Source organism: Scleropages formosus, chromosome 19 (assembly GCF_900964775.1).
Source record: "Scleropages formosus chromosome 19, fSclFor1.1, whole genome shotgun sequence".
Classification (NCBI taxonomy): Eukaryota; Metazoa; Chordata; class Actinopteri; order Osteoglossiformes; family Osteoglossidae; genus Scleropages; species Scleropages formosus.
The window spans coordinates 12,918,980-12,945,953 of NC_041824.1; the positions used below are offsets into that span (position 1 = coordinate 12,918,980).

General features: G+C 42.6%; 2 protein-coding genes across 5 annotated transcripts in view; both read left to right on the forward strand.

Moving 5' to 3' along the window:
* ctnnbl1 (catenin, beta like 1) overlaps positions 1-17,250 on the forward strand; it is a 50,444-nt gene extending 33,194 nt beyond the window's left edge. For 2 of the 4 annotated variants that reach the window (XM_018760717.2, XM_018760718.2), the window contains exons 12-17: positions 3,841-3,938; positions 5,333-5,413; positions 11,137-11,274; positions 11,948-12,020; positions 12,430-12,513; positions 12,980-13,205. In XM_018760717.2, coding sequence (XP_018616233.1) covers positions 3,841-3,938; positions 5,333-5,413; positions 11,137-11,274; positions 11,948-12,020; positions 12,430-12,513; positions 12,980-13,101 — 596 coding nt within the window. In that variant the 3' untranslated portion in view covers positions 13,102-13,205. Of the gene's footprint in view, positions 1-3,840; positions 3,939-5,332; positions 5,414-11,136; positions 11,275-11,947; positions 12,021-12,429; positions 12,514-12,979; positions 13,206-16,946 lie in introns of those variants that run through there. The other 2 variants (XM_018760719.2, XM_018760720.2) reach the window with 1 other exon arrangement.
* Positions 17,251-22,245: 4,995 nt separating this feature from the next.
* Positions 22,246-26,974, forward strand: part of vstm2la (V-set and transmembrane domain containing 2 like a) — a 43,640-nt gene continuing 38,911 nt past the window's right edge. The window contains exons 1-2 of the mRNA XM_029246287.1: positions 22,246-22,368; positions 23,372-23,763. Of these exons, the coding sequence (XP_029102120.1) occupies positions 23,631-23,763 (133 nt within the window). The 5' untranslated portion in view covers positions 22,246-22,368; positions 23,372-23,630. The remainder of the gene's footprint in view (positions 22,369-23,371; positions 23,764-26,974) is intronic.

Genomic DNA, 26,974 nt, shown 5'->3' on the forward strand with positions numbered 1-26,974 from the left:
AATTAGATTCATGCAATTTTGCTGTGGCTATTCTGTATAGAAGTGCTTAACTTCTGGTCCTGATTTTTTTTGGGTCTTACTGGACAAGTCAAAAAGTGTTGGAATTTTAAACTGACTAAGCATATGAACCCTGTTTTGTATTTGTTTACTTTTTATTGCCTCCCAAAATGGCGAAATGAACAGTTGTTCTGCTGTACAGGACAGCAGATAATATATCGCTTCAAGCTGCTGCCTTTGGATATGACGATCATAGGTTCAAATCCCACCTGCTACAGTACCCTTGAGCATGGTACTTACCTTAAATATAGCAGTAAGAATTATCTTGCTGTATAAATGGTAAGATCCTTGTAAGGAGGTTAGAATTGTAAGTTGCTTTGGGGGGAAAAAGTGTCAGCTAAATAAATGCAACACAAAAAATGCTGCCAGTACTGAATATCTGTTTTCCGGTAGCTGGGTGCTCTGTTGACAGAAATCGATTCTTGTTCCCACTTCCTTTTTACCATTATTTCCTCTGGGGTCGTCTTCAGCACGCAAAGATTATGGCGAAGTGCTGTTGTTGAAAAGGGGAATATATTTATTTATGCCATTAAGCCCTCCATAAGTTAAACACCTGAATTCCCCAATGGGTTTAAGGCATTTTTCATTATTTGTTCCTTCAGGCAGATGAATGCTTGGAAATGAATGATCTGGCTGGTTTTACAGACTTTGCCTGTAATGAGGCTGAGACTGGAACCTGGAGCATTTCTTATGATCATGACTGGTAAACAGTATCATTGTGTATAATCCTTACTTTTAAATGAATCTCTATAATTCCCCTGTTGTCAATATCACTTTTGAACAATGTGATATACCTGTGGACCGTAAAACAGAACTCAGTCCTTCTCTTGTTGCCTAGCAACCTCTGAAATCTGCGGAAAGTTAAGTGATGTAATTTACACTGTTGCTGTGGTTGCTGGTGAAGGACTTTGCTTCCTGGAGACAATGCTAGGGTTTTCCGTGGCTTCTCAAGGGCTTTGCCTTTATGTATAATATATATACACACACACACACACACACCTGTGCAGAGTCCCAACAGTTAGTGCATACTAACCACATAGACACTAGTGATGCTAGAATGAGTCAAACAGTAGTCAGAAGTTACATAAACTGTCAGGCACTCAGACGTGAACAAATGATGAAGGAACATTTTTTTCCAACAGCGTTTTTAGACAATGCCCACCCTTGGCCCGGTGTGTCTAATTACAAGAATACTGTTGTGATTTGGTTTGTGCTTCAGCAACAAACACTAAATTAAAGTCACAAACACAGGAACAAATGCAAAAAGGTGGAGTGCTTGCTGGGGTGACACTGGTGCTTTGTGTCATGGGACAGTGAGGACAGTGAGGTGGGAGATTCCTGTGTGCTGTCATATACGGTTGTCTTTTCATGGAGATGATCCTAAGCTGAGAGGTTCTGCAGTTGTCAGTTGGAACATGTTGAAGATAGCTTTGCCAAGGACCTGGAATAAAAATGAATTTGAAAAACTGTTTTCCAGGAATCAACCAAGAAAAAATAAATGTAAAAGTTTAATGTTTCACTACTTTTTTTTTTTTTTTTTTTCTCTTGTGATATTAGGCAGGAACTTCTCAGTGGTGCATCGCATGGGTCCTGTTTATCTGATTTGGAAAACAGGCTCTTTGGGGTGTCATGAACGAAGTGAAGCCTCCGCATAGGGTTTAGTCAAGCAGTTGCACAGGTGAAGTCAGAACTTTTAAAGTACATCTCACCAAAGACATGTTCAGGCAGGTTCATGTAGTCTTTCATAGCATAGCGTAGCATAAATAAATCACACGTCACAGGAATTTAATATTTATTACTTTTGCATTTAAAGTAGCTTAAGTAGAAGATACTGAATGCCCTTCTGACTGTCAGTTCCTTCATGTTAGGCTGACCATTATGCAGTTTATGTTCTATGCGGTCATAAAATGTACAGTTTGTCAGACCTTTGGTTCCCTTTAATCATTGTAGTGTAGCAACACACCAGGAGGGCTCACGAGAAGTTTGTGCCTTTTTGAGTTCAACCTGCCTCATGGGGTTTGAGTCCTGCTTGTCAAGGCCTCAGTACACATCCTCTTTACTGTTAATTTTCTAAGCTCTTAATCATTTTCTCTGTGATTTTTATGGTGTTTGATACCAATGCCGCAGTGGGTTGGACCGGGTCCTCCTCTCCGGTGGGTCTGGGGTTCGAGTCCCGCTTAGGGTGCCTTGCGACGGACTGGCGTCCCGTCCTGGGTGTGTCCCCTCCCCCTCCGGCCTTACGCCCTGTGTTGCCGGGTTAGGCTTCAGTTCCCCGCGACCCCGTATGGGACAAGCGGGTCAGAAAGTGTGTGTGTGTGTGTGTGTGATACCAATGCTGCACCTAAAGTCATAATGTACTAGATATTCACAATCTCCCTCTTGTGATGAAGATATTTTGAAGATAACAAGCACCATTATACTGTAATTTGCTTTCTGCAGTCTGTGCAGGGAACTGCACTGTCACATTTCGTATCAGCTGAATTGCTGCAAGCAAATTAATGTCTTGCATAAACAGCGACACTTGTGGGTGCTGCTAATTTTGGGTGCATATACTGCCCATTAACCAGTGACCTTAAACTAATGGAGGCCCTCTTCTAACATCAGAACCCATAAAAGAGGCTACAAAAGGATTTATTTTGACTGCTCGCACTCTGTAAAAAAAAAAAAAAAAAGCCTATAAAATGTTGTTTTGGCTAAAGGATACTTCTGTTAGAATTTTACTCATTTTGTATAGCATGCACTATTTTACCAAGCAATTGAAATGTACCATTTCTCAAGGGTTCTACGGTGCCACTGTGTGTTGCATTCATTACATTTGATTTCCACTTTTGGGTCCAATAAATTGTTGCTTATAAAGCAAAATGTGGCATTTGTTTTTACTTTAGTGCTGGGAGATTATGCTTCTCTTTGTATTGTGAAGATACGCGAAGAGTGTGGCCCATTTCACTGAAAAGTGTCACAACTAGATCCTCTACTAGACAAGCTAATTCTGCAGGAATAGTTTTTGCAAATCCCCTTCCTCTTACAACCAGCAGCGAGTATGCAGCAGCTCACTGCTTGGATGGATTCTGTGCATTTTTTCTTGTAAGGGAAACGGTGAAGATGAAAAACCTTCAGATCCTCAACTTCTGACAGTGCCTCTTTCAAGGGCATTTAGTTCAGGTTTATTTGTGTGGAAACAGTAGGACATGGAGCAGCGAAACAGTACAGACATTGGCCACAGGAACTGAGCGCTATTAGGGATTTTGGCATTGACTATTGTCCCGCTTGCATATAGAATTTGCATGTGCAGGCACCTTCAGGACAGGACCTGGGTGCATCCACTGAATACTAAACTTGTCTCAGGGCATGTAGATTTTGATCCTTTGGAGTGTTGCATGCTGCTGTAAGTAGAAATTGTGCAAATTTCTCTTTTTATAGAAACACAGGACCCTTGACTTAGACAATATACACCTTCTCTCGGCCACTGCACGTCACATTGATGGTAACAGAATCGACATTAGTGGTGTTGTGAGAATCTCACCTGTGTGCCTGTGTTTGGATCTCCACAGGTCTAAACTGGATGTAATTTATGTTCATTTTAAAAACATGCCTCCTGAAAAGTTTCGAAAGGTACACGTACACCAAGAGTGAGCGCTGTGCAGTGTACCTTTCCCAGAAAAATGCTCTGTGAAGTATCTTCTCCGTAAGGTTCTGGAAGAATGCTGCCTAGCAGTTAAAAGTAATGGACCAACAAAGCGTCAATGCACTAAAAGCCTCCGTGCTTCTCTTCTTTTTCTGCAGAGCATGTGTGCTCCATTATCGCTTCCATGCTGAGGAACCTCAAAGCCCAGCAGCGATCCCGACTCCTCAGCAAATTCACGGAAAACGACTGTGAGAAGGTGAGCACCTGAGACCCTATGCTGGTAGGGTCACTCGATTTCTCCGGGCCTATTCAACCATTTCTCCAAGATAAACGCAGACAGACCTCTTGTCTGCATCAAGCAGCATTCAAGCCTCAGAGGAGATTTTTTTACATTAGACTCAAGTCAGACTGCCCAGAAGAATTTTGGTTTTTTGCTAATTAGAAACTTATCAATGGGTCCAGTGATTGTAATTGATTCCTGGGCTGTCGCCTTTTTAAAATTTTTATAGGGTGTTGTGGAAAGTACGTAAGGGAGACTGGTGCTAGTTGCATTTTTTGCAGTTTGATGGATTCGTCGGTCTTGAGAGTGACTTTAAATAGCCTGTTTCTTCTAGGTGTAACTGTGCTTGGGGGTGGGCTTCACAACATGGAGCTAATCCAGCCTACTACTTCTGTTGCTTCATTCTGCCCTCTAATATCTATGCTTGTTCTGCTTCCCAGGCACCCTGAAGTCTCTGTAGGGCAGAGTGTGGTGTACATTGATCAGCCCATGATCAGTTAACAGTAATGGGTTTCCCATTGATCCCGTGTGGAAGTCTCATTTACAACACCAGGATGAAATTCCTCCCTTGTGTGAGGGCCATTACAGGAGGTCACTACTTTTCCCTGATGCTGCTAAGTCTAAACAACAGTTTATGGGGCGGCACCATGGCACAGCAAGTAGCACTGCTGTCTCACAGCACCTGGGTGGTGCGAGAGAACGTGGATTCGATCCCCCCTCAGTCTGTGTGGAGGTTGCATGTTCTCCCTGTGTCTGTGTGGGTTTCCTCTGGATGCTCTGGTTTCCTCCCACATTCCAAAGACATGCTGTTCAGGTTCCCCCATAGTGTGTGAGTGACACAGAGAGAGTGTGTTTCACTAATGTATGGATGAGTGACCCGTTGTAAGTCGTGTATCTAGCAGTGTAAGTCACCGCGGTGAGCAAGGTGTGTGGGCTGATAACACTACATAGTGTTCATTGGAAGTTGCTTTGGAGAAAAGCATCTGCTAAATGAATAAATGTAAATGTTTATGATGTAATTAATACAGGTTTGACTGGGTTAGACTGGTCAGGGCGGGCTAGGATCTGCACCTCCAGCCTGCTATGGCCGAATTTGGCATTCAGTTCCGTGTGGAGGTCACACTGTGAGATGTAACAACTAGGAACTTTTGGTGACCACCACTGGAGCGACGTGATGGGAGAGCAGCATGTCCGTGTCAGAGGCAGACATCTGTTCAACCCCATGTTGCATTCGTTTGGCCTTCTGTGTCGGTGGATGCGTAAACGGCGGAGGGCTTTGTTGAGTCGTGGCTGGGGATTTGACTTGCCTCAGGTTCCCTCTCCCTTGCACAGTCTGTGTCTGTGTGTGATGTCTGCTGTCTTTCTCACAGGTCGACAGGCTGATGGAGCTGCATTTTAAGTACCTGGAAGCTGTGCAATCGGCCGACAAGAGGATCGAAGGAGAGAAGCACGTAAGAGCCCTCCCCCCAGGATTCCATGTGCTCTAACCTTGACTGTCAGTGTGTCTATGCACTTTGGGGTGTAGTGGCCCTAGAGATAACACAGGCATGTCTCTGTTGCTTGTCCAGTTGTCATAGCAGAGTTTTGCTGGATGTCGTGGAAATGCGGACGTACTATGGTGTAGAAACAGCTGGTCTGTTCTTTGACCCATTTGCTATTGGTCTGCGTCCTCAGTGTAAATGTACATTTGTACTGGCAGTAAGTGACTTATGGTTTTGTCTGCAACTTAATGCAAAAAATGTAATTGGCTCCTACCTGAAATAATACTAATACCAAGTGAAGTACAGCATAGTTTGTCTGTGTTCCTCAAGCCTTCCAACGTTAGACAAGAAAATTTGTGGTATAGAATGTGTCCTATGTAATGTACTGCATGGGTTGGGTTCGGCGCCAATTTTTGGAGAGTCCCCTGTAAGACGCTTCCCACGCTGTCTCCCGGCCATCCCGTATTGCCCTGTATTGAGGATGCCTGTTTTGATTTTAAATATTTTGTTGTTTATTATTTAAAGAGCCATTTCAACAGAAAGAAGCTGGAATAAATGAACTTCAACAATGTATCTCCTGAGTAACCATGCTGTGTAAAGCTAGGCAGATTTTTCCTTTTTTTAAATGACCTTTTCCCCTTTGGTGTTTTGTACTCAAATGTGCATGTTGTTGTTTTAGGAACGCTATACAGTGCATTATTACTAATGCTGATTGTTATAATATGGCAGTGTGTCATGCTTGAACAGGGATATGGGGCAGGGTAAATGCCTTCCTTCTGTAGCAGCTGCTCCTGAGTCTTGGGCCTGCAGTGCCTCTGGCACCTTTTTCCATGAGTTGTTCTAGCTAGAACCTGAAGGCATGATGTCGGGTGCGAAGCTTGTTGGGGAAACTAAAACATGTGCAACCCATTTACATTGTCAAACCTGATCTTGGGCTCTGAGCTGATATGCTTCTGTGATGTTCTCTGTCCGGCCGAAGGTGAGTGAAAGTGATGCGTGGTCAATTCGTGGTGTTTTGGAGGGAAGGCGCTTTTAATGTGGTAGCGTAGGGTGGCTCTTCATGGTCTTTCCAACTTCATCGTCTTAGAAACTCTCCTCAAGTAACTGGACAACTTTTCATATCCCACTTAAAATGTAAACAGTAGTGGGCTTCCTTAAGTTGCTTAGAAGCAAGGATTTATTAGATAAGTGTCCTGCCATGCTGGCACAGGCGGCATTTTAAATGCTAAATGTAGATTTGCGATGCATAGGGATTGTATAACAGATTGAAGGAAACAAGACAAAGGTCTGGATCAAGATCAGTGGAAGAAAGTTAAGAGAGAGGTATCCATGGAGGGATAATTTTCTGGAAGAATCCCACAGAGCTGCGGTTCAAAAATAAGGTGGTGGGATCGCTGGTGTTTTTTGTAAGTGGAGTCATTGGCCATTGTGGAGAGTGGGAAATATTCAATAAAGGACAGAGACACTGAATAAATTGGCATTGCGAAGTATGTTTGCGATCTCTCTGGTCCTCTGGGAACAGAGTTTTATATAGGTAATTGTATTTTATAAAAGCTTTTGTACTGCCCTCATGCTGGACTAGCACATGCAGGGTAATTCATTTGCTGAAAGGTATCCATAAGGTCTTATGGCTATTTTTTTGTGCATTTTTCACTGTATTGATTTTTATCATGCTGTGTTTCTATATACATGTACCCTTGTTTTTGAGGCTGGTGTATCTCATCTACTTACTTGCTACAAGACGGCATTTCCGTATCTTTTTTTTTTTTCCCCAAAGAACATTTACGATAGGAAGATGAGGTAGATGGTTTTCACTCGCAATCACTGAATTAAAATGGTTTTATGAACTCTAGAAGAAAATTGCTGTGGTGAAAATGTAAGTTTCCAGGCCCAGTGGCACTTAAGGAGCTTACTGAAGTTCTTATTTCCATCAGTCATGTTGGATACTGGTGTCTGTCTGGGTTTTTCTGAACCTTCCCTCGTGAAATTTGCAATCAACAGATGCAGCTTTTTTCGTTCCGTTGTCTTTATACAATCCCAGCAACCCTTATGCTCTTGGTCGTACTGTGTTTGACTAGTTCAGAAGGAAAACCGAAAAGAACATTTTCAGTGCTCACGGGCATCGTGGGAGTCTCATAATTCGAGGCAGAAAAGAGCAACAGAAACCCTCCTTCCCAACAAGCTCTTACTACGTGACTCTTCAGATTTGTCCTCATTTGCCTTTCCTTGACTATCCGTATTGAACTGCAGTCTGCGTTGGGGAATTTGCTACTCTATGTGTTTGTTTCCTTTTGTCTTCTTTTTTCATCTTTCTTTTGCGGCACGTTGTGTGCAGGTGCAAGTGCCGGATACTTTTCTACATCTAAGGATTCCTGGGGACTTGAATTTAATAAGTAGATTATTTCCCCTTTCCCTCTTTAGGATAAGACTTCTCTCACACTTCAGCTTCCTATGGAAACAAAGCTAAATATTCACAGCTTTGGTCTTGATACAACTCCACATGTCAGTGTAAAATAAGATTTTTTTTCTGCAAAAACAATTGATTCTAACAGTAGTGTGACATTTAACTGGGTTTATTTGATAGCTATCTTTCTTATTCCTTTTTTGTGTTTTAAATTAAAATAAAAATGAATTTTCTGTAGTTTTTCACAAGACTCCAAGAAGCTGATATAAAAGCTGAGGGTTTTGGCTGCATCCTTTGTTATTCTCTACATAGCGCAGCACAGCCCTACCTAATGAACCCAGGTCACTCCCCCCAGGAGAGGTGTCAAAGTAGCACAGAATCCCCATGGGCCCAACACAGCGATGGTGTCAGTGGGAACAGAATGCAGAGGAATACGAAGTTGATGAGCCCCAATGGCGAGTAATTACTGGTGCAGCCCTGTCAGGGTAGCTGTGGTATGGTGCAAATTCCAGCGGTACTCGGCACATCTCCTTTCCTAATGGTGTTGTCATAGACGTGACACTTTTATGGGCTCTGGCCCATTTTGAACGCAAGCACAAGAGGGGAACGTTCATAACTCTGGGGGGGGTTTATGCCTCGCTCATAAAAAAGGCTGTATATCACATCCCAGGGTATGAGGATTTTTAGTGTAGATCCAAAATTCCTTTTTTCTCTGCTGAAGGACATTTTTACAAGGCTCTTCTCCCCATCTCCATCTCTCAGCTGGCAGGAGCAAGGTGGCATGTGATACCCTGCTTTCTTTTGCAGTTCATATAGCTGGTCTAGAGCCTTTGTCTGAACATGATTCATTTGAATTGCATGGTGAGCAGTGAATTATTTATTTTCTTATTTATATATTTATTTTTCTATTTTTCTGCTGCAGGTGATAAAATGCTTTTCCCTCATTCTGATGCGTGGGTCCTCTTGTGCAGCTTTTTCCCCCTTCAGAGTCTTCCCTTTTGACCTTCTTCTTTTTCACCCAGCCCTCGGGCTTCGCTCTCATCTCCCTTATCCTGCTCCCTGTGTGACAAGGCTTTTTTTTACTGTGTGGTGAAGGATTGATAGGGGCTGTGTGTAGATCAGGCTTGGAAATCTTGCGTTGCCGTGCCTCATCCTTCACACACCTTCCTTTTATTTATATACACGTGTCAGCGCGGCAGCTCAGTGTGCGAAGCAGGTGGCTCTGCGGAGCCTTTATTTATCAGTGCTTTTAATAGTAAGCTGGTGGCCAAAGGAGCAATTATCAGGTACCAGTCATTCCTAAGTCCAATAGACAACGTAATTTATTTTGTGTTCCCATGTTAAATGCTTTCTCCTCTTCTCCACTGGCTAATCTTTTGAAGGTGCTAAAACACACACACTGTTGTAAGACTTGTTTCATTTCTGGCAGAGAAACTTTGTGAGTAATGCTGCACACATCATAACCTGGAATGAGAATTATAAGCTCTTGCCTCTGGCTGTGTCAGTGGGGCTTTTTTTTTTGCCATACCTTAAGAGGCTTACTCAGGGTCTTGGTGATCTCCTGAACCCCCCCAAACAGCTTCTTGGTGTGGTTGACCTTGTTAATACAGAGCTGCAGGTGCAACGAGATCACATGTTTAAAAAAAACAAGCAGATTCATTAACATTACACTAGAGGAAACTAACCTTTATTAAGCAGCCTGCTGCACTGCAATCATTATCAAGATTAGCTTCTGGAATCAACAAACCAAGAAAACATTCTTAAGGACAGGGCCCCCACATCCCCACCTGGTGCCATTCTGCCTCTAGGCTATTGAGCGTTGTAGAACCATGGACCTTAATGTATGCATCCTGCCTCGGAATTCGTTCAAAAGTGTTTGCTTGCAAACCGTTCTCATCACTGTGTAATGAGCCTGGTGTGTGTGTGTGTGTGTGTGTGTGTGTGTCTGCTGGTCTCTCCAAAAAAAAGTCGTAACCTTTTCCCCTCTCTTGGTGGTTGGACACAGTGGCTCTGTCCAAACACACAGATGACACTTTCTTCTCAAGGCAGCTTCCTAATATGTGCTGTGCAGAGGATAAAACTGGTGTGGCATGAACACCCAGGGACACTATTTTATGTGTGGGCACGCTTTTGGGTATTATACAGATTCACTGTACTTTGTCATTTCATTTTTTGGAGTTTTATTTCTTCCAGCTGCATTGATACTCTTTTCCAGAACAGCTCTTCTTCATGAACTTATCTGAACTCTAGATCTTAACAGGCAATGGTGGAGCTTCTGTTTGAAACATGACCCCCCTGTCCCAGGTCCTTTGAAACACTGAACAACTTTTCTTCTTTGAATTATGCAGAGACTAATATTTTGATCACAGGACAGATATATTTGCTGCGGTTTTAACATAGGGTCACTGCACTGCCCAAAGAGAAGGGCCTTTTGTTGCAATCTTCTATTTGTATTTGCACTCATCGGTCTGTAACACGCTGAACTGTACGTTGTATGTGGCATGGGGGTCTAAAGAGAAAGGGAATTTTGTTTTCTTGTATGTGTAACTCGCCTATAGGTGGAATGACAAAGTTCACTTTGACTTGATAAAGCACCTAAAACTTTCAGAATGTGTTTTGCTGAAGCCTGTATTTATAAACTAGAAGTGTGGTATTTAAGTCTCAGGCCCTTCCTACTGTCCATCAGGCACTGTGTGCACAGCAAGCTCATGTACACAAGCTAAATGTTCACCTTTGGTTGTGTCTCCAAGGTCAATGAGCAATCAATCAGATCAATTCCTGCATCGCCCCTTTTCATGACGGTATTTGCTGCAGTCTGATGTTGATGACATTTCTGTACGACAGTCTCCATTTCCTCATGTCCCTGCTGTAATATGCTGTAAATGTGTACACGGTTTCTTCTGTTTAGGGAGTGTTATTCAGGAGGATGCGGCATGTAATGAGCTCTCAGTCAACAGTGAAAAATGGAATTAGTGGTATCCAGCATGCACTACATTGGTGTCCCCATCGGACCCCACAAGAACAAACCAGTTTCTGTTCTCATTTGGTTGTCATGTGAAAAAGAAAGGTTTGTTTTAATAATGATGATAAATGTTTGCTTGACACTTATTGACAAGAGCCCACTGTTAGTGAATGGACAGAGATGTAAAGATGGATAAACTCTGAAGTTTGAGGCACTCTAGTTATTCCTGCCACCCATCGACTTCTGACTGATCGATATAGAGTCTGGACTGGTAAAGGTTAATGGACTGGAGCCAACGGCATTAACTGCTGCCCGTGTTTCCTCCAGGACATGGTGCGGCGTGGAGAGATAATCGATGACGCCATAGAAGATGAGTTCTACCTCCGCCGCCTAGATGCCGGGCTCTTCGTCCTCCAGCTGGTTTGCTGCATCATGGTGGAGATCAGCAATGCTGGCATTCCCCAGGTAATTAGAGGGCAGGTGCACCCGTGGGGTGTGGGAGCACATCCCGGCCTCGGTGTCTCACCCAGTTGGGTCAGTTAACAAACAAACCGCGCAGCAGCTACTTCTTAATTCTCCTTAAGTGTGAGTTGGCAAATTCAGCACCAGTCAGCCCTGGATTTCAAGACCGAGTTATACAGAGGAGCGATCCCAGCCCAGGATCACTGAACACTGATTGAAAAGCTATTACAGGGGAAAAGGGATTATTAGTATTTTTTAAACAATTAAAATCTGCCAAAGTGGATACTTCCTTGTGGATTTGAGTATTTCTGCCATTTTATTTTATCATGCAAGCCTGCTACACCAAATGTGAGGTTTCACTGGAAAGAACCCTTTTTAAAATGCGAAGAAAACCGGAGTTTCCTAATTTTCACTAATTGGCAGTGAGATTTACTTTGAACTGAGCCATAAATTTCATTCCCAGTTGGATGCTGTATACCAAAGAGAATACAGGTACATTTCTCTGTTTAGTCTGTGTTTGAGTTTGATTTATAAGGAGAGAAATGCAGGATATGGAAGAGGACCAGGGTGGTCACAAGCCTTTTGAGCGCCATGCCGTTAGATGTCATGTACTCGTACGAGTGTCATGTTGACAGTTGTCTAGTTCATGAACCCTGCGTGTGTCTGTTTCCTCCAGCTGCAGCAGAGGGTGCATCAGATCTTGAACCTGAGGGGGGGTTCTGTCAAAGTGGTGCGCCACATCATGAGAGGTGAGTCCCTCAGGCCACTTTCTTCACCCTCAAGTGTGCCAGGACATTTCATGTTTTGTTGATGTTGCTCAACTCAAGAGCAGAAAACGGATGTTTAAATCCCTATCAGGCCTAGAATAAAGTTGCAGTGCTGAGGCCACTGGTCCCCCTGTAAGTGCTGTGCAGTACACTTGTTTCCTACAGTGTCTTTCTTAGATGTCATGCTTTGCCTGTACTAAATAATCCCCACAGAAAGAGTCTTTGTAGCACTGTGCTTTGAGTCAAGATGGGAACCCTCATTACAGGCTGCAAGAGCCCAGGAGCAGCATTCCTCCTTCTCCATTCTGTCACTCTGTGTGATCAAAGATGCCTGCGCCACCTAAATCTTCTCATATACTGGCTTTTGTTTTAAATATTGTTTCCCTTACAGAATCAACAGTGTTGTTTCCTGAGGGAGACATTCTAAACAAAAAGCATCACTCTGCTTTGCAGATGATGGTAGGCTTACAAAAAGGTATGGACGGTTTAACAGTCTTATCCATTTAAAAAGATCTGCTCCAACTAGTGGGATAAAAATCTTACCAGCACCTACGAGTCTTGATAAGGGATTTCAGGAGCTGTGTTCTGGATTTGTTCACACAGTGACAGTGTACACGGATAACATTGCAAATAGGAAGCCGGCTTATGGGATTATTTCATTTTGTTGTTTTTTTTTTGTCACTCACATTTTTTGGCCAGCTCTGCCATGCCTGTGCAGCCAGCAGTGCTCTGCAATAATGCTCTGCAGCCCAGCACCTCAGCAAGCAGCATGTCAACACTCAGGGCTGCCAGGGGTGGTCCCGTCCAGGCCGTACCCCGTGGCTGTCATTGTCAAATGCAGAGTGCGGCAATAAAGGCCCATCTGCTGAAAGGCTGAAGCGCTGCCAGACGAGAGAGATCTGTCGCTTGCCTTTTATTTTTTTTATTTTTTTGGCCGACAGCGATGCCAGGACCCTCGGCTATTATTCCCCTTTCAATCACCTTCAGAAACAAGGAGATGCAGTCGGTCATGCTTTCCGGAAGACTAAAACCAGCGCATTTGTTACTGTTGATGGCAGGGTAATGTATGACAACTGCTCCCCCCAATGAGAAGGCAAGTAGCCAGCTGCACGCTGTTACTGCTGGTTTTTTTTTTTTTTTTCCTTTCCCCTCCTTGGAAAGAAATTCTTGATTCTTTGGTTCTCTTAAAATGCTGCTTACTATGCCTGTCTTGGTAACATCTTCATTTGGTGACAGAAAATAAACACGAGAATGTAGTTTACTCCTCTTTCATCACTAATTTTATATTCTTTAGATTTTCCCATCTTCATCATCTATTTTTTTATTAGTATTTTGTCCTAATTAGGCATAATTTATAGTATTTTGTCTTCCCCTAACATTTGTATTTTTTTAAAATCAAATTATTAGATGTATTAATTTCAACTTTTTACTGGCAGTAAAATTGCCAAGACCTAATTAGAAGGCTGAGCTCTCACCGGGAGCTTTCTGGCACATGTTACAAGCAGACAGTTATTCTAGATGGCTTGCTGGAAGATCAGGTATATTTGGTTTACGTGTAGTAAATGTCTCTTCCTTTTAACTTTGCTTCTCATGTCTTATTGGGTAAAAAGTGTGAGGAATATTTAAGTTTCTGGCTGACCATAACTTGGATTTAAGGCAATTCATAGCAAATAAGGGCAATGGCAGTTCTTTCCAGCAACCTAGCAGGATGGACTTAATATATTATTTGAAATTCTCTCCTTGTTTTTGTCCTCTCCAGTGAGTTTTACCCCGCTGAATTTGAGCTGGAATTGATTAAGGCCGTATTTTATTCAGGCTTGGAACCTTTTGTACCGGGGAGTGCTATGAAAAACAAAAGTTAAATGTGTATGCTTCTCATAGTTAGTCTGCAAAATGTGTGGCAGTACAGTTAATTACTATATCGACTTCTTATTTATTGACCTGTGCATCTGCAAAGGATTGGCTGGAGTTAAGCAGCTCCTTGCAGTACATAGATTGTTAATGACAGGCGCCTTCGCCTTCTTCTGTGACGTGCCAATAAAGAAAGCGTGTGGATCATTACTGTGCTCTGCTGATGCTCAATGGGAGTGAGGACCGTGTCCATGGTGCATGTGACCTGTGGGAGTGGACCGCTGCTGCAGGACGCGTCACTCTTATCTTAAGTGAAAAGCCCTGGTCACTGCTGTGCTTGTGCACCTGCCAGATGGCAGATCTGGGGAGGGCCTGCTCAGAGCCAGCTGGGCCACGGTTGGGGGGGGGGGACACTTTCGGTGGAACTAAGGAGGCCATTAATGGGAAAACAGCGGCAAATTAAAAAGCAGTTTTGCTCCAGCTGGAGCCAGATGCGCTTGCAGACCAGCAGCAGCTAAAGAAGGGCGGAGCCTCCTATGGCAGCACCGGGTACTGTGGAGTGCTGTTAAGTGTCATCTTAACCTAGAGGACATTGTGTGGGGCTGTTGGTAGCTGGCGAGGACCAATATCCTGCTGTTGACTCTGCCAGGAAAGCAGCAAATCTGTATGTTTTATCAGTGTACTTGAGGAAATGAAATTGTTAGTCCTGTAGTGAATTCTTTACAGAAGCACTTGAAGCAGTTTGTTTTTTTTTTTTTTTGCCAGGTGTCTTGTGGGGGGGGTGGTGGTGGTGGTGGTGGTGGTGGTTCCAGCTCCAATTGGTCTTGAAATGGCTGGAAGATTCAATACGACACCACTGTTCGACTGGCCAGATGGATTCTGTTGTGGGGAACCTGAAACATTTTTCACTGGTTTGGTTTTTCTCACTTTTCTTTCAGTCTATTTCAAATAAATTATTTAGTCTTAACAGTAACACGGTAAAAGAAAAGCCTGTCCTTGTGCTGTGAATTTGCATCATAAAGGCTTTGCAGGCCTCCTGAGAGCCCTAAGAGAGAGCACTGCAAGCACAGAGGAGCACTGTAGCCCACCGAGATGCTCTCTGTGCTGTGGGCTGTTATTGCCCTTGCACTGGGAGCTATCGGGAGGCCAGCTGGCAGTGAAGCGGCTAACGGTGGCGCTCCTTCATTGCAGCAAGGTCATCTTGCACTGCTGGGCAGAAGATTGTTAAACTAGGGAGGTTTTGTGTTTTGATATAGAGCGATTTAACTCCTTTCAGCCACAGACCAGGTAAACACAGTGCTGATGTGTACTGGCTGTAAAGTTACACGAAACACTGTGAAATGTGGTCCACCGGTAACCTGTATCATGATCTTTATTGTGCACTCTCATTTTCAGTGTTCCAAGCCCATCAGTGTTTATGCAAGTCAAAGCGGGATGTTGTACTACTCACCAGCCTAGAACATCTGTTATGTTTTATGCTTCATTTTGTCATATGCCGTTATACTGCCTTTTGAATGCATAGCATATGTTTAGAAGTACAGTATATTATGAGCTCATAGTTTTGATGTTTTGTTGGCACTGTGCTGCTGTTTTTTTGACAACCTTAAGGTCAGTGCTTATGTTGGCTTCCCAGTGTGTAGGTTGTGTTCTTGGGTTTCTGAATTCTGTAGGCTGTAAAGGTGCCATAAAGAGTGGACATAATCACAGCTGTAGCTCTTATGACCTTTAGTGGTCAGAAGGTCCGGTGAGGTGGGATACATGCTGGAGGTGGTTACCAAACAAGAAATCATCAGTCTTGTGCACCTTAGTTTCAGCCCTGTTATGTCGTCATCTGTTGTCCTGCATGTCTATGTGGCACAGACTTCCCAGTTTTACTTTTCATTCATGTTTTAGTCATCAGATTTTATGACTTTATTTGTTGTGCCTGCCAGGTGATAGTGTAGTTCAGCATATAATTCACAGAGGCTGCTACCTGTGTGGATCGACAGTGTGCCTTTTACATTTGACTTACAAATGAGCTGCCTTCTCCAGCGAGGGCCACGCAGTTTACACCTGGGATTCCGCTACTGCTACCTGAAGAGGAAGTATTGGTTCAGATGCAGTCGCACATACTTCAGAAGAGAAGGGGAAGGGCTTTGGGGCTTGCTCACAACTCCCTAGAAAAACTCCTGTTAAAGATACTGGTTCCTCACTGCTAAACTTTTGCCTCATACACAGCTTTTTTGTATTAATTTTTTAATGTTTGGAGCACAGCTGTAGTAGTTAATGGGGCAAATGGAGAACCTTGATTTTTACGCAAGATGAAGTGAAAGCTAATTCTACACTGAGTGAAGTGGGTACATGAAACTGGTCCATGTGAATCCACAAACTCGGAGTATGCAAATAATGAACATGAAGGAAGACTATTAAAAAATGGTGTTAAGAACATGAACTGGGCAACTTTAATACCCATTGTAGTAGCAGTAATAGTACTTGCCTGTCTTATTTTTTCCTTTTATGAAATAAAGGATTTAAATGCATGTATTCATTCATGTCATTCAGGCAGTTCAGTCTACAGTATGATTACAGAAATACCAGGTATTTCATTTAAGGAAAAAAAAATCTTCCTTAGTATGAATATTGCTTTTAAACAAATGTTAGAAGTTGGATCTTCATAACTGTTTCCACTAATGACAATTTAAATAAGTATTCATTCTCTGAAATCTCCTAAATGCAAAGGCCAAAGGAAGCATCACTGTGTGTTTTTCTAACTTTAAAATTTAAAGTTTATTACAAAGAGATTTCATTCCCCATGTCTAGAAGTTGCTTCTAAAACTTTTTTTATACATAGTTTGGCCTTCTTAAAATGTATTGCTCTTGTGTTCTGCTGATCTAAACAATAAGTATGTTTTGTGAGCTTATTTCTGAAAACATCCCTGCAGTGTCCCGTTATGAGTTTGAGTAGTGGTGAAGGACTGTGGTGAACCCAAACATTAAACTTGCACGTTAGTAAAGTCCGTCCTACTCATGAGCCTCAACTAAGCACAGCCCTCTCATTATGACACTTTTCTTTTGCAGAGTACATCGAGAACATTGGTGATGGGAAGAGTGATGAGTTCAGAGAGAGTGAGCAGAAGAGGATTATGGAGCTGCTGGATAACTTTTAGCTTACTGGTCTGCACCTTAATGCCAGTCCCTTTCAGGAAAGACTTTATTATGCTAGCAGATGGGTATGCGGTACCGTCTGTGAGAGGCTGCATAATGAAGATGTGAAGTAAAACAAGTCACTCTTTGGACATTGGACTAACACGTTTTTTGTTCCATGGTGTAAATGAGTTCTTTATTTTTTTGGCTCTGTTGTCGATGATTGTTGAAGTTCTTAATGGTGTGAATTTGGAAAAATTAAAAATAACTTTTTATGAATAACTTGTCAGTCTTTGTGTGATTGTGGAATTCCTCTCTTTGACCCAGTGGACACGTTCAACTGTTTGAAGCACTTTGTTTATTTTTGAAAATGGTAGAAATTACATTTGTTCTATGTACAAGTGTGCTAAAAAAAAAAAAGAGTGATTTTGAAACCATTCTATTCAGCGGCTCCAGATTTAAAATTCAGTCGCACACATTACCTATGATTGAGGGGTTTTTTTTTTTTTGTATTTTTCCCTTAATGTCATATGTCTTTATGACAAGATTTTATTTTAGCCACTTCGCTGGCTTTGAACGGAATGTGAAGTCATTTGTCTTTCTGACAGGTAATGGACATTAAAACATCCTACAATGGACAGGCAGACTTCTCTCTCCACAAAGGTGAAAGTGTAGTGGACGTCAGTAAATGGAAGCGCTTCTGCACGGTACCCAGCTTTCAACCCCCACCTCCCAGAGAATGGCAGGCGGCCAGGGCATGGCCTTAAAAAACTTTTTCCAGGCTCAGGCGTGCAGATTAACACACCGAATTGGCTGTCTGCGGCTCTTCCATTATTGGAGCCTCGCAGCCAATGTAATCAGGACTTTTTTTGCAATGAACAGCCTGTCTGGCTCACTTAACACAAGGAGGTGAGATGCCAGGCAGGTGCTGCCCCCCCAGGTGCACCTGTCCATATGCATCAGCCTCAATTTGGGTCAAAACACCCACTCCCCCCAACCCTGTACGCCTGTCCCAAAAATGAGAAGGTAAAAGCTGTATTTTACTTTTCCAGCTAACGGACTTCTGAGAGAAGACAACGAGGGAGATTGCAATCCTTATCCAATGGGGAGACACCAATTAAATGCAGACTGTAGACCTGCATTTAAATGGTGTCTCCCCATTCGATAAGAATTGGATTTATATTTACATTTTACACTCAGCTTATTTATTCATACATCTTTAATGTTCAGCTCTAGCTGACATAACTCATTAAAGTTCCAAACTTTTTTTTTTTAAAACAGCAACTTATTTGCAGGATTACAGCATTTACAGTCACATCAAGCTCTGCCAAACAGGTGTGAGGCACCCTTTCCAGATAGGTACTGTTCAGAGGAGGAAGAGTTCCTCTGTCTTTGATAACCAGAAACTGGATGCTGAAGTAAGGCAAATGAGTCTAAGGCCTAAGCTGCAGCATTAATGTCTTCTGGTGTGGTGAGACTACAAGAAATGTGGAGCAGGGGAAAATTAAGATCTCTAAGAGGGACCTATGTATTAGCTGCTGCTTCAACAAATTCACAAGGACAAATAACTACTGGCTGTCAGTTGGCATGACTGGCTCCTCTATAGTGTTTCCCTTCATTATTTTTTAAGTAGAAACTATTACAGCACTATTAAAGACTGCAATAATCTCTTAAAAGAGGCTTATGGAATTTACTGTGTTTTGTTTACACTAAGTACATACATTTCAAAATAACCATCTTTTCATGTTTTGGAAGCAAAGTGACAGCAGCTTAATAGATGTGACCTACTTAATATTTAGGAAACTAGTTCATAATTTTTACTTCAGTCGTTTTTTGCATTGCATTTTTTACTGATTTAACGACACAAGGAATTCATCTTTAGACCCGCAGTGATGTTTTCTTTACAGCAGAAATAAACTCATTTAAATATGTATTTACGTATGTAATTATCCATTTCCTTGGGTGTCAGCCTTGGTGTCGTGTTATCGAGTTCAGCAAATGCAGCCCTTGCGGAAGTTTTCAGTGATCTCAAACACTTAATGTGGACTGGACTGCACAAACACTCTGTGTTTTTGCATTGCATGGCACAGTGTTTTCCATAGGAGAATATAGGTTTTGGGGGAGAGGAGTATGAAGGTTGATGCTGCCTTCAAATCCCAATGGAGCACATGTAATTGTAGAAATAAACTATTTTTCCCTACACCAACAAAACCTTGATGATGTCTGGCTCATGCAAAGCATGATGGGTATGAGAGAGTGCAGCACCCTAACTGCATCGTTTGTAGTGTCAATCAGTAGAAACCTCCATGGGCTGCTGTTGGTACGTACATTGCTATGTCTGGATATTAAATAGGTAACTTTTTATGGAGATTTCTTGTGATGCTTGTAGCTACTAAGTTTGGGCTTTCCAAGTGCAATAGGTCATTGATTTCAGAGATCCTCACAGGAGCGAAATACTCAAGCTGTAGTTACCAGGGAGACTGAAGCCAGCATAATGAATGCCAGAACCTGATAGAATTAATAACGGAGGTGGGAGGTTGGAGTGGGGATGCTGAATTTATTCCATCTGTTTCAACGGGACCCACATTGTGATGAAAATGTGAGTTGTCGCTGTGGCGTTGATGCTGTGGTGGACTGTCATATTTAATATGCTAATGAGATGTAGCTCCTGGCGAGGGTGAATATGGTGACTCGAGGACATCATATCCGTAGCGATTCCTGTCAAGAGTGCGCAAGTTATCTGAGTGGTAATCACACTTACTGGTTACTTTGACGATCTCGTCGCCTTGCAGAAGAGAGCTGTGTGCCGCTGAACATCTGTTGCGTGGGGTCCCCGTGCTCCTCGGTCACAGAATGAGGAATAGTGGCCCCGCTTGCTGCTTCGGCGGGCGCCTAGTATTCTGTGAGGAGCTCACCACACAAAACTGCAATCACTGCTTATGACACCAGCATGTTAACAGTGGCTGTACAACAATTTCACAGCTCAGAGGTTGTGGAATAATTGTCTTTCCAAATGATTGAGCCGAACACGGTACGGGGGCCATTTTATTACCATTCTATGGCTTAAAATTAAGAAAAAAAAAAAAAGCTTCAGAACATACCGACTCGAACGACTTCTTGAGGAATTCACAGGGGCTCCGTTTAAATGCACTGAAAGATGTTCGTTTTTTGACAATTAACTGTCTAAACGCATTCAGTTGACTGCCGGTCCCGGCTAATGACGGAAGCCCAAATGTTGAAAATGCACTGTGAAAGTTGGTGCTTCCAGGGCTCCCATAAACATGTTTGTCTTCTCTCTCATTATTCATGTGTAAATGATATTGTGGTGCACAGCACTCTAGATTTGGATGCAGCAAAGAAGGATGTAGAGGTAGCTTTTGTATTAAACGTTTAATTGAACACCAGCCCACAGGGAAATGATACCCTTGCTCCAAAGGAGCTATCTATACCTTAAGCCAGCCTGCTTGACATCCCCAGACTCTCCCTCTCCCTGGCAAACACGGTCACCCGTTTATTGTGCCCGTAAGTCCCCCCAGTGGTTGCACACCTCCTTTACTAATTTTTCCCATAATGCAACTATTTACAAGAAACATTTTCCCTCTTAGACGCGCAGTAACGTGGGTCGTTACAATATTTTTCAGCGTAAACCTACTAAAATCAGAACCAACTGGGTTGTTTCACGCATTTTTCCGTAACCAACTCTAAATTCTGATTACTTCTTGTGTGAGGAAAGCATGGAGGATCATCAGAGACTCAAGCCACTCGAAACACGGACTGCTCTCGCTGCTACCATCAGGTAGACAGTATCGCAGCATCACATCCCGCACCAGCAGACTGCGGGACACTGCATTTTATCATTCTACTATGTATGTGAATATGCGTATATGTGTACTGTTTATGCTGCACAGATGAGGAGAAGGCACCAGGCACCAAAGATTTTCACCACCATCACTTCACTTGTGGTTATGGTGAAGTGACAAAATGATTTCATTTCATTTATTAAGTTTAACATCTTTCTAATGTCGTTAAAATTGATGTAATAATGCCCTTCTTGAAGTAACAGACGTTTTAAAATTTGCAAGGACGATAAATCACGCGTCACAATCAGATAAAATTACAATGATAATCAAGCAGCAGCGTCTCGCGGACAGGTGCGGGAGGTCTGGCGTTTGGTGACTGGCCTGTGCGGGAAGATCGATCCGCAGATGGTTTTGACGTACGACGAAGTCTTGAGAGGATGGAACCCCCCGGAAGTGGCTGATGATCAGCGTAGCCAAGCAAATGCTTTGGAACACAAGAACCCAGCTGGTCCAGACAGGGGTAGACTTGGGCGTCCAGGGTGTGTATCATAAAATCTGGGCCCACCTGATGTTTAGGATGGAGAAAGATGTCACTCAATGGAGTTACTCAGAAGCCAAAGAGAGGTGGAAGGGCCTCTATAGGCTGTAACCCCATAGGTTTGTGACAGATCCTCCATCCTTGGGTAAGTAACACACATCCATTCGCACTTACAAAAAACCGCAAACCCTATTTTGGTGAATGTAAGTGTTGTGTTTTGTGGTGTGTTATGGGTTTTAGGTTAGGTGTAGGGTTTCTAATCCTTTATAGTGCACTTTATTTAATTGCACATGTTTATAATTTATTGCACTTGTTGCACTTTTAAGCAGTCACTTGTAAATCATGACTATGTGTGTGGTGTGTTTGTTTTAATTCATTTATTAATGGTCATTTATTCACTTTATTTTATGTTTAGTTTAGTGTAGTGTAGGTTAGTTTGCTGTGGGTGCTTGTTAACTTTTTTTTTTTTTTAAAATCTTGTATATGTATTTGGTCCATTCACATATTCCACTAAAATGTTAATAGGGGGAGATGTGTTGTGAAACGGGAAACACCCAAAAACGGTAGGTAAGGTGTATGGTAACACAGGCCAGGGGACCCCCCAAGTGAGTGGTGGAGTTACTCGGTAAAGTTCTTTTTAAATATTTATGGTTTTAAGCCTTGGGCTATGTTTAGTGTTTTAAAGGCTCTCTATCATGCAGTCTTTATTTTAGTTGGTCTTATTGATTTTCATTGTTTTATTTTAGATTTTATTATTGGCGTTGACAGTTTTTAGGATTCATTTATTTAGTGAACAAAGATTTTAATAATCGGAAGTGAACGGAGGAATTTTTACCCGTCGAGTCGGACAGCGTTGCGGCCTCGGCGGGGTCGCGCACTGAGGCGTCACTTTGCGCGTCTTCGGACCGCGGGAGGCCGCGACGCTCAGTCCCGCAGCACGGAGAACAGCAGTATTTACGTTCCTAACACTCTAATCTCTGAGAAAAAGAACGAGACGGCTGTTTAAGGACTTTTAAAAGTGAGTATTTGAGCCGCGGAACTCAGAACTGACATGCGGAGCGGAGCCACACCTGCTGCTGCTTGGTCAGAGCTCATCTCATCTTGTGCTTCTCAACACACGACTTCCAGAAAGTAGCTCGTTGTTTAACGTCACCTCCTCGGTCGATTTGTTTTAATGAATGGAGATGTTTTACTTTTTCTTGAGTGGTTTTACCGTCTTAAAACGACGACCCGAGTCTCAACACAGTATATTGCTTCCGTGTGGCATGATGAAGCCTTTTTGTTTTGTGTCCGTAACTACCCGCCGTTTTTATATTTTATGTTCACGGTTTTAATTTCCTAATATAGTCGCTGGGGCGAGACACATACGTGACCGGGGACTTGTGTCCTGGTTATTTCACTCTTACAGACATTGTACATCCCAAATTGACCTCTTAGGCTGATTTGTTATAATAATGGAGGGTCAATTTCGACTCCAAAACGACCGTCTGTATGAAACTGCACTGAATGAGCAGTTTGTTTTGCTAAGGATTTTCTCTGGCGTCAGTTTTATTGCAACGACCAGGCTCTCCACGGTTGAACTCCTGGCGAATAAATAGGTAACTTTTATATACTGGAATTATTAGAAATACAGTACAACACGTCGCTATCAGACTCAATGTTTTGACGGTGTTTTATTTCAAAAGCGACATGAAGATGAGCAGCACCGCGTAGCTCTCACTACAAAACACTTTAGTTAAGTAGTAAGGCAGGACATTTACACCTTTGAGATATACCTCCATAGTATACACAATGCTCGTTTAATATTGTGTTCATGTTATTGATTAAATTTGCCCTTCATCTGCAGAATCAGAGTGGACAACTCTAATGTCCCGAAGCCTTAAACGATTAACTGTCGGTTCTTCCTGGGGGCGGCTTGTTAAATACACCCCTGCAGCTTTAAGAATTACTGCCTTGTAAAACTTTAATGAATAAATCACTGGCTCGGATCCCTCCGCCTAATTGATATTCCCATTTGCCAGCCTGGGCACTCCCCCTTTTCCCTCTTTCAGAAGAGGTCTCCTTCCGCCGCAGTAGCAAGGGCTGCAGAACGGAGCGGGGCGGACTGCAGCACACCGGCATCTTGTCAGCCGCGTCCGGACTCTTCGTTCGTGTTTCCAAACTGGGAACAGAGGAGTAGAGTCGGCCCCCTGCCTACCCCTCGAGGACGTTAACTGGATTCTTAAAAGATTTTTTCCTCTGCCTCATGTGAGAGAGTGGCAAACAATTAGTAGTCGTGGGATGTGGAACAAAGCGATGGGAGCCTTTGGGCTGATAACGGGGATCTTACACTACCTGGGACTCTACGTTCAAATTAGCGCCTCTTCCAGACAAGGTGGACACGCCGAGGTGGAGAACCGCATCTCTAGTAACGGTACGTTCCCGGCGGAACTGAACTACGGTAGGTCTGGTCCCCCGGGGGGCTGGCTGTACGATTTGTTACCTCCACGTCGAAGGAGAGCGAAGACGACCAAGTGCGAGCGCGGCGGGAGCGCGTCCGCTGACGGGCGGGGCGAGGCGGGGGCTCCCGTCACTTCTTCCTCTTTAAAATCACTCTCATTGCCGGCGCGCGCGCGTCGCGTTTTCACACCACTGCGCGTTCGAGGAAAAGGGGATCTCATGCATATGCAAATGAGCCCCGAATAGTGACAGTTCATCTGATGTAGTGTTAAAGCGCTTTAGTGTTTTTTTTTTTTTTTTTTGCTGTTAAAGACACTTTTGTCAGAAAATAAATATTATGTATAGCAGTTAACATATACTTGGGAAGAGATATATTTTCTAGTCGTAATGTGGCTCTAAATTGAACTATTTTGACTTGTGCCACACACGCAGGTTTGTTTTTAAATATTTTAATACGTTAATGACTTACACCATTATTAATTAACGCAACCAGTATAAGCGTAAATTATTTTATGAGTAGTTTTTGAAGTTCTAAATGTAATTATTTCAGTGAACACTGGCTAGTATTTCAGTAAATATATATTAAAAAAAACTTTTGAAGTGGAATGGAATAAAACTTGAATGAATCCCACTCAGAAAATAGACTGGGGATATATTTTACTTTTCTGTGTTAAGCACTTATTGCAAGGATTTTTTAAAAAAAATCTGAATTTTCTCCCAATGTATTTTAACATATTAGTTGTATTTTCCATTTTTTTTCATACGTCCCTAAGTATGGTGTGAAATATATATTTACACCATTAGGAAATAGTGCTGAGGTGTTTGAGCCAGTTGATCCATCAGATCATCAGACACAGTTGAAACACAAAGTGTCATGAATTAAGTCTTAAAGCAGTGACAGAAATGTTAGATTTGGTACAAACTTGGGGTGGATGTCCTACAGGGGCTCAGTAGTAGAGGTGCTTCTTCCTCAGAAATTGTCACACGGCATGGTCCTAATGTAACCCCCCCCCAGTGCTTCTCTAGCCATGAATATCAGACCCAAGGCAAATTGTGTCGTGAAAAAGGTGTCTTCATGAAAGTTGCTGAATTGTGACTCGACATACTGTACATAATCTTTGTGAACTGATTTGATGCTTAACTGGCAGGATACAGCAGCAGGTGGCACTGTGGTTAGTGCTGTTTCCTTGCAGTCTGATGCTTCTTGGTCCCACCACCTGCTCTAGCACTCTTGATCCAAGTATTCACATTGAATGATACAGTTAGAAAGAAGGCTTGGTGTACAGTAGTCGCCCTTATCTGCGGGTTCGCTTTCCTCAGTTGGTTACCCGCGGTAAAATGTGGTCCGTAAATATTAAATGGAAAATTCTAGAAATAAACAATTCATAAGTTTAAAATTGCATGCTGTTCTGAGTAGCGTGATGATCTCATGCTGTCCCACCCGGAAGGTGAATCATCCCTTTGTCCAGCGTATCCACACTGTATATGCTACCTGCCCATGCGTCACTTAGTAGCTCTCTTGGTTATTGGATCAACTGTCGCAGTATTGCAGTGCTTGTGTTCAAGTAACCCCCCCCCGCCTTTCTTTTTAAAAAAAAAAAAAAAAAAAAACTTTATTTAAAAAAAATCAATACAGGCAGTCCCTAGGTTATGAATGTCTGGGTTACGTACAACCCGTAGTTACGAACCAGCCCCGTTAATTTTTTATTATTATTAGAAAGGTGATCAGGAATCGGGGGATAAGGAAGTTTTATGCAGATAATAATGTGATGTATATTGATTCATATGGTGGACGGTTGTGGTAACAAACGGGCGCTACTCTGCGACACGCATCAAAACATTGTGTGTCTACAGCGGTTTGTCGGCTCATGGGTGCGTGAGCCCAAGGTCGGGCAAAGGCTTCCTTCTTTTCAGTTGGGCTGTCATGCCCATGACCTTGCCCAAAATGTCCGCACCTGCCCGAAATCGGAGCAGTGGGATATAAAGAAGCCACACAATTTGACTAACTGATGTTGGACACGAACCGTACCAAACTGCTTCAACTTGCATAAAAATAGGGGTCTTGGACAAAATCTGCTGCACATAAGGGGGACTACTGTATACCATTGTCTAATATGACTCATAAGGAGCACTGGCAAGGCTTTTATAATAAGGGAGGGTTTGGAAGTGGTTTACCGTTGTCATCTTGTGCATGTTTTTTGGGTTGCAAACTTGGGGCGGATATGCAAACACTGTGTACACACGCACACACATTTTCAGAACCGCTTGTCCCATACGGGGTCGCGTATGCAAGTCAAATTTGAACCTATGCACAAATGTGAAGCTCAAACATTGTGAGACACCAGCATGACACCTGTGCCACTAACAGCAAGAAAGGTCTGCAGTGTAAATGGCTAACTCATAGTAAAGTTAATGATTTAACATTGTGTATTATGTTGTACAATGGTATGCGATAAATAAGTTAACAAATGAGCAATAGGTTTGTAAATGAGTGAATTACTATACACCCAAAGTTAATTTTATAAGCTTTAACTTCACTGTGAATTGTCTATGAAGCTGTCTTCCAAAAATGATCAGATCTGATGGCATTTAAACAATCACTGACACTGAATGTGGCTGTAAGATGTGAAGTTTAAATATTGAGCTTGTTTGTCATTGGTCAATTACATAGTGTGACAATGATTAGAAATTGGGAATCTGATCTTTGGGTCATCATAACTATGGGGCCTCCCTTGCACCACATGTTTACTGCGCCAGTCAACTTCAGGAACGTGTTTTTTAGGGCTGCTTTTCTGGCAAAGTTTAAAACCAGTTTTCTGCTGAATTGCACTGTCAATATGTGTTCATCAGTCAGTCTTTGGACAAAAGTGTAGCACTAAAACACACACACACATTTTCAGAACCAATTTGTAAATTTTGTGTGATTTAAGTACCTGGAAAATTGAATGGCATAATTTAACCAGCTGGCTGCAGGTAGACTTTTTGAGTAACTCGTAACAATAAAGTTGCCTTTTCAAATCTAAGGAGGGTCCCTGCTGTTCCTTGGAGAAAGGTGTGCAATCTGAATAATTTGTGTAATTCGTGGGATATGTGGCTCTATAACAAGTCATTTTGGACAAAAGTGCAGACTGAACACGGCCATCTGTGGCTTGTTGATATTACTTGAACAAACTGATTAAACTGCA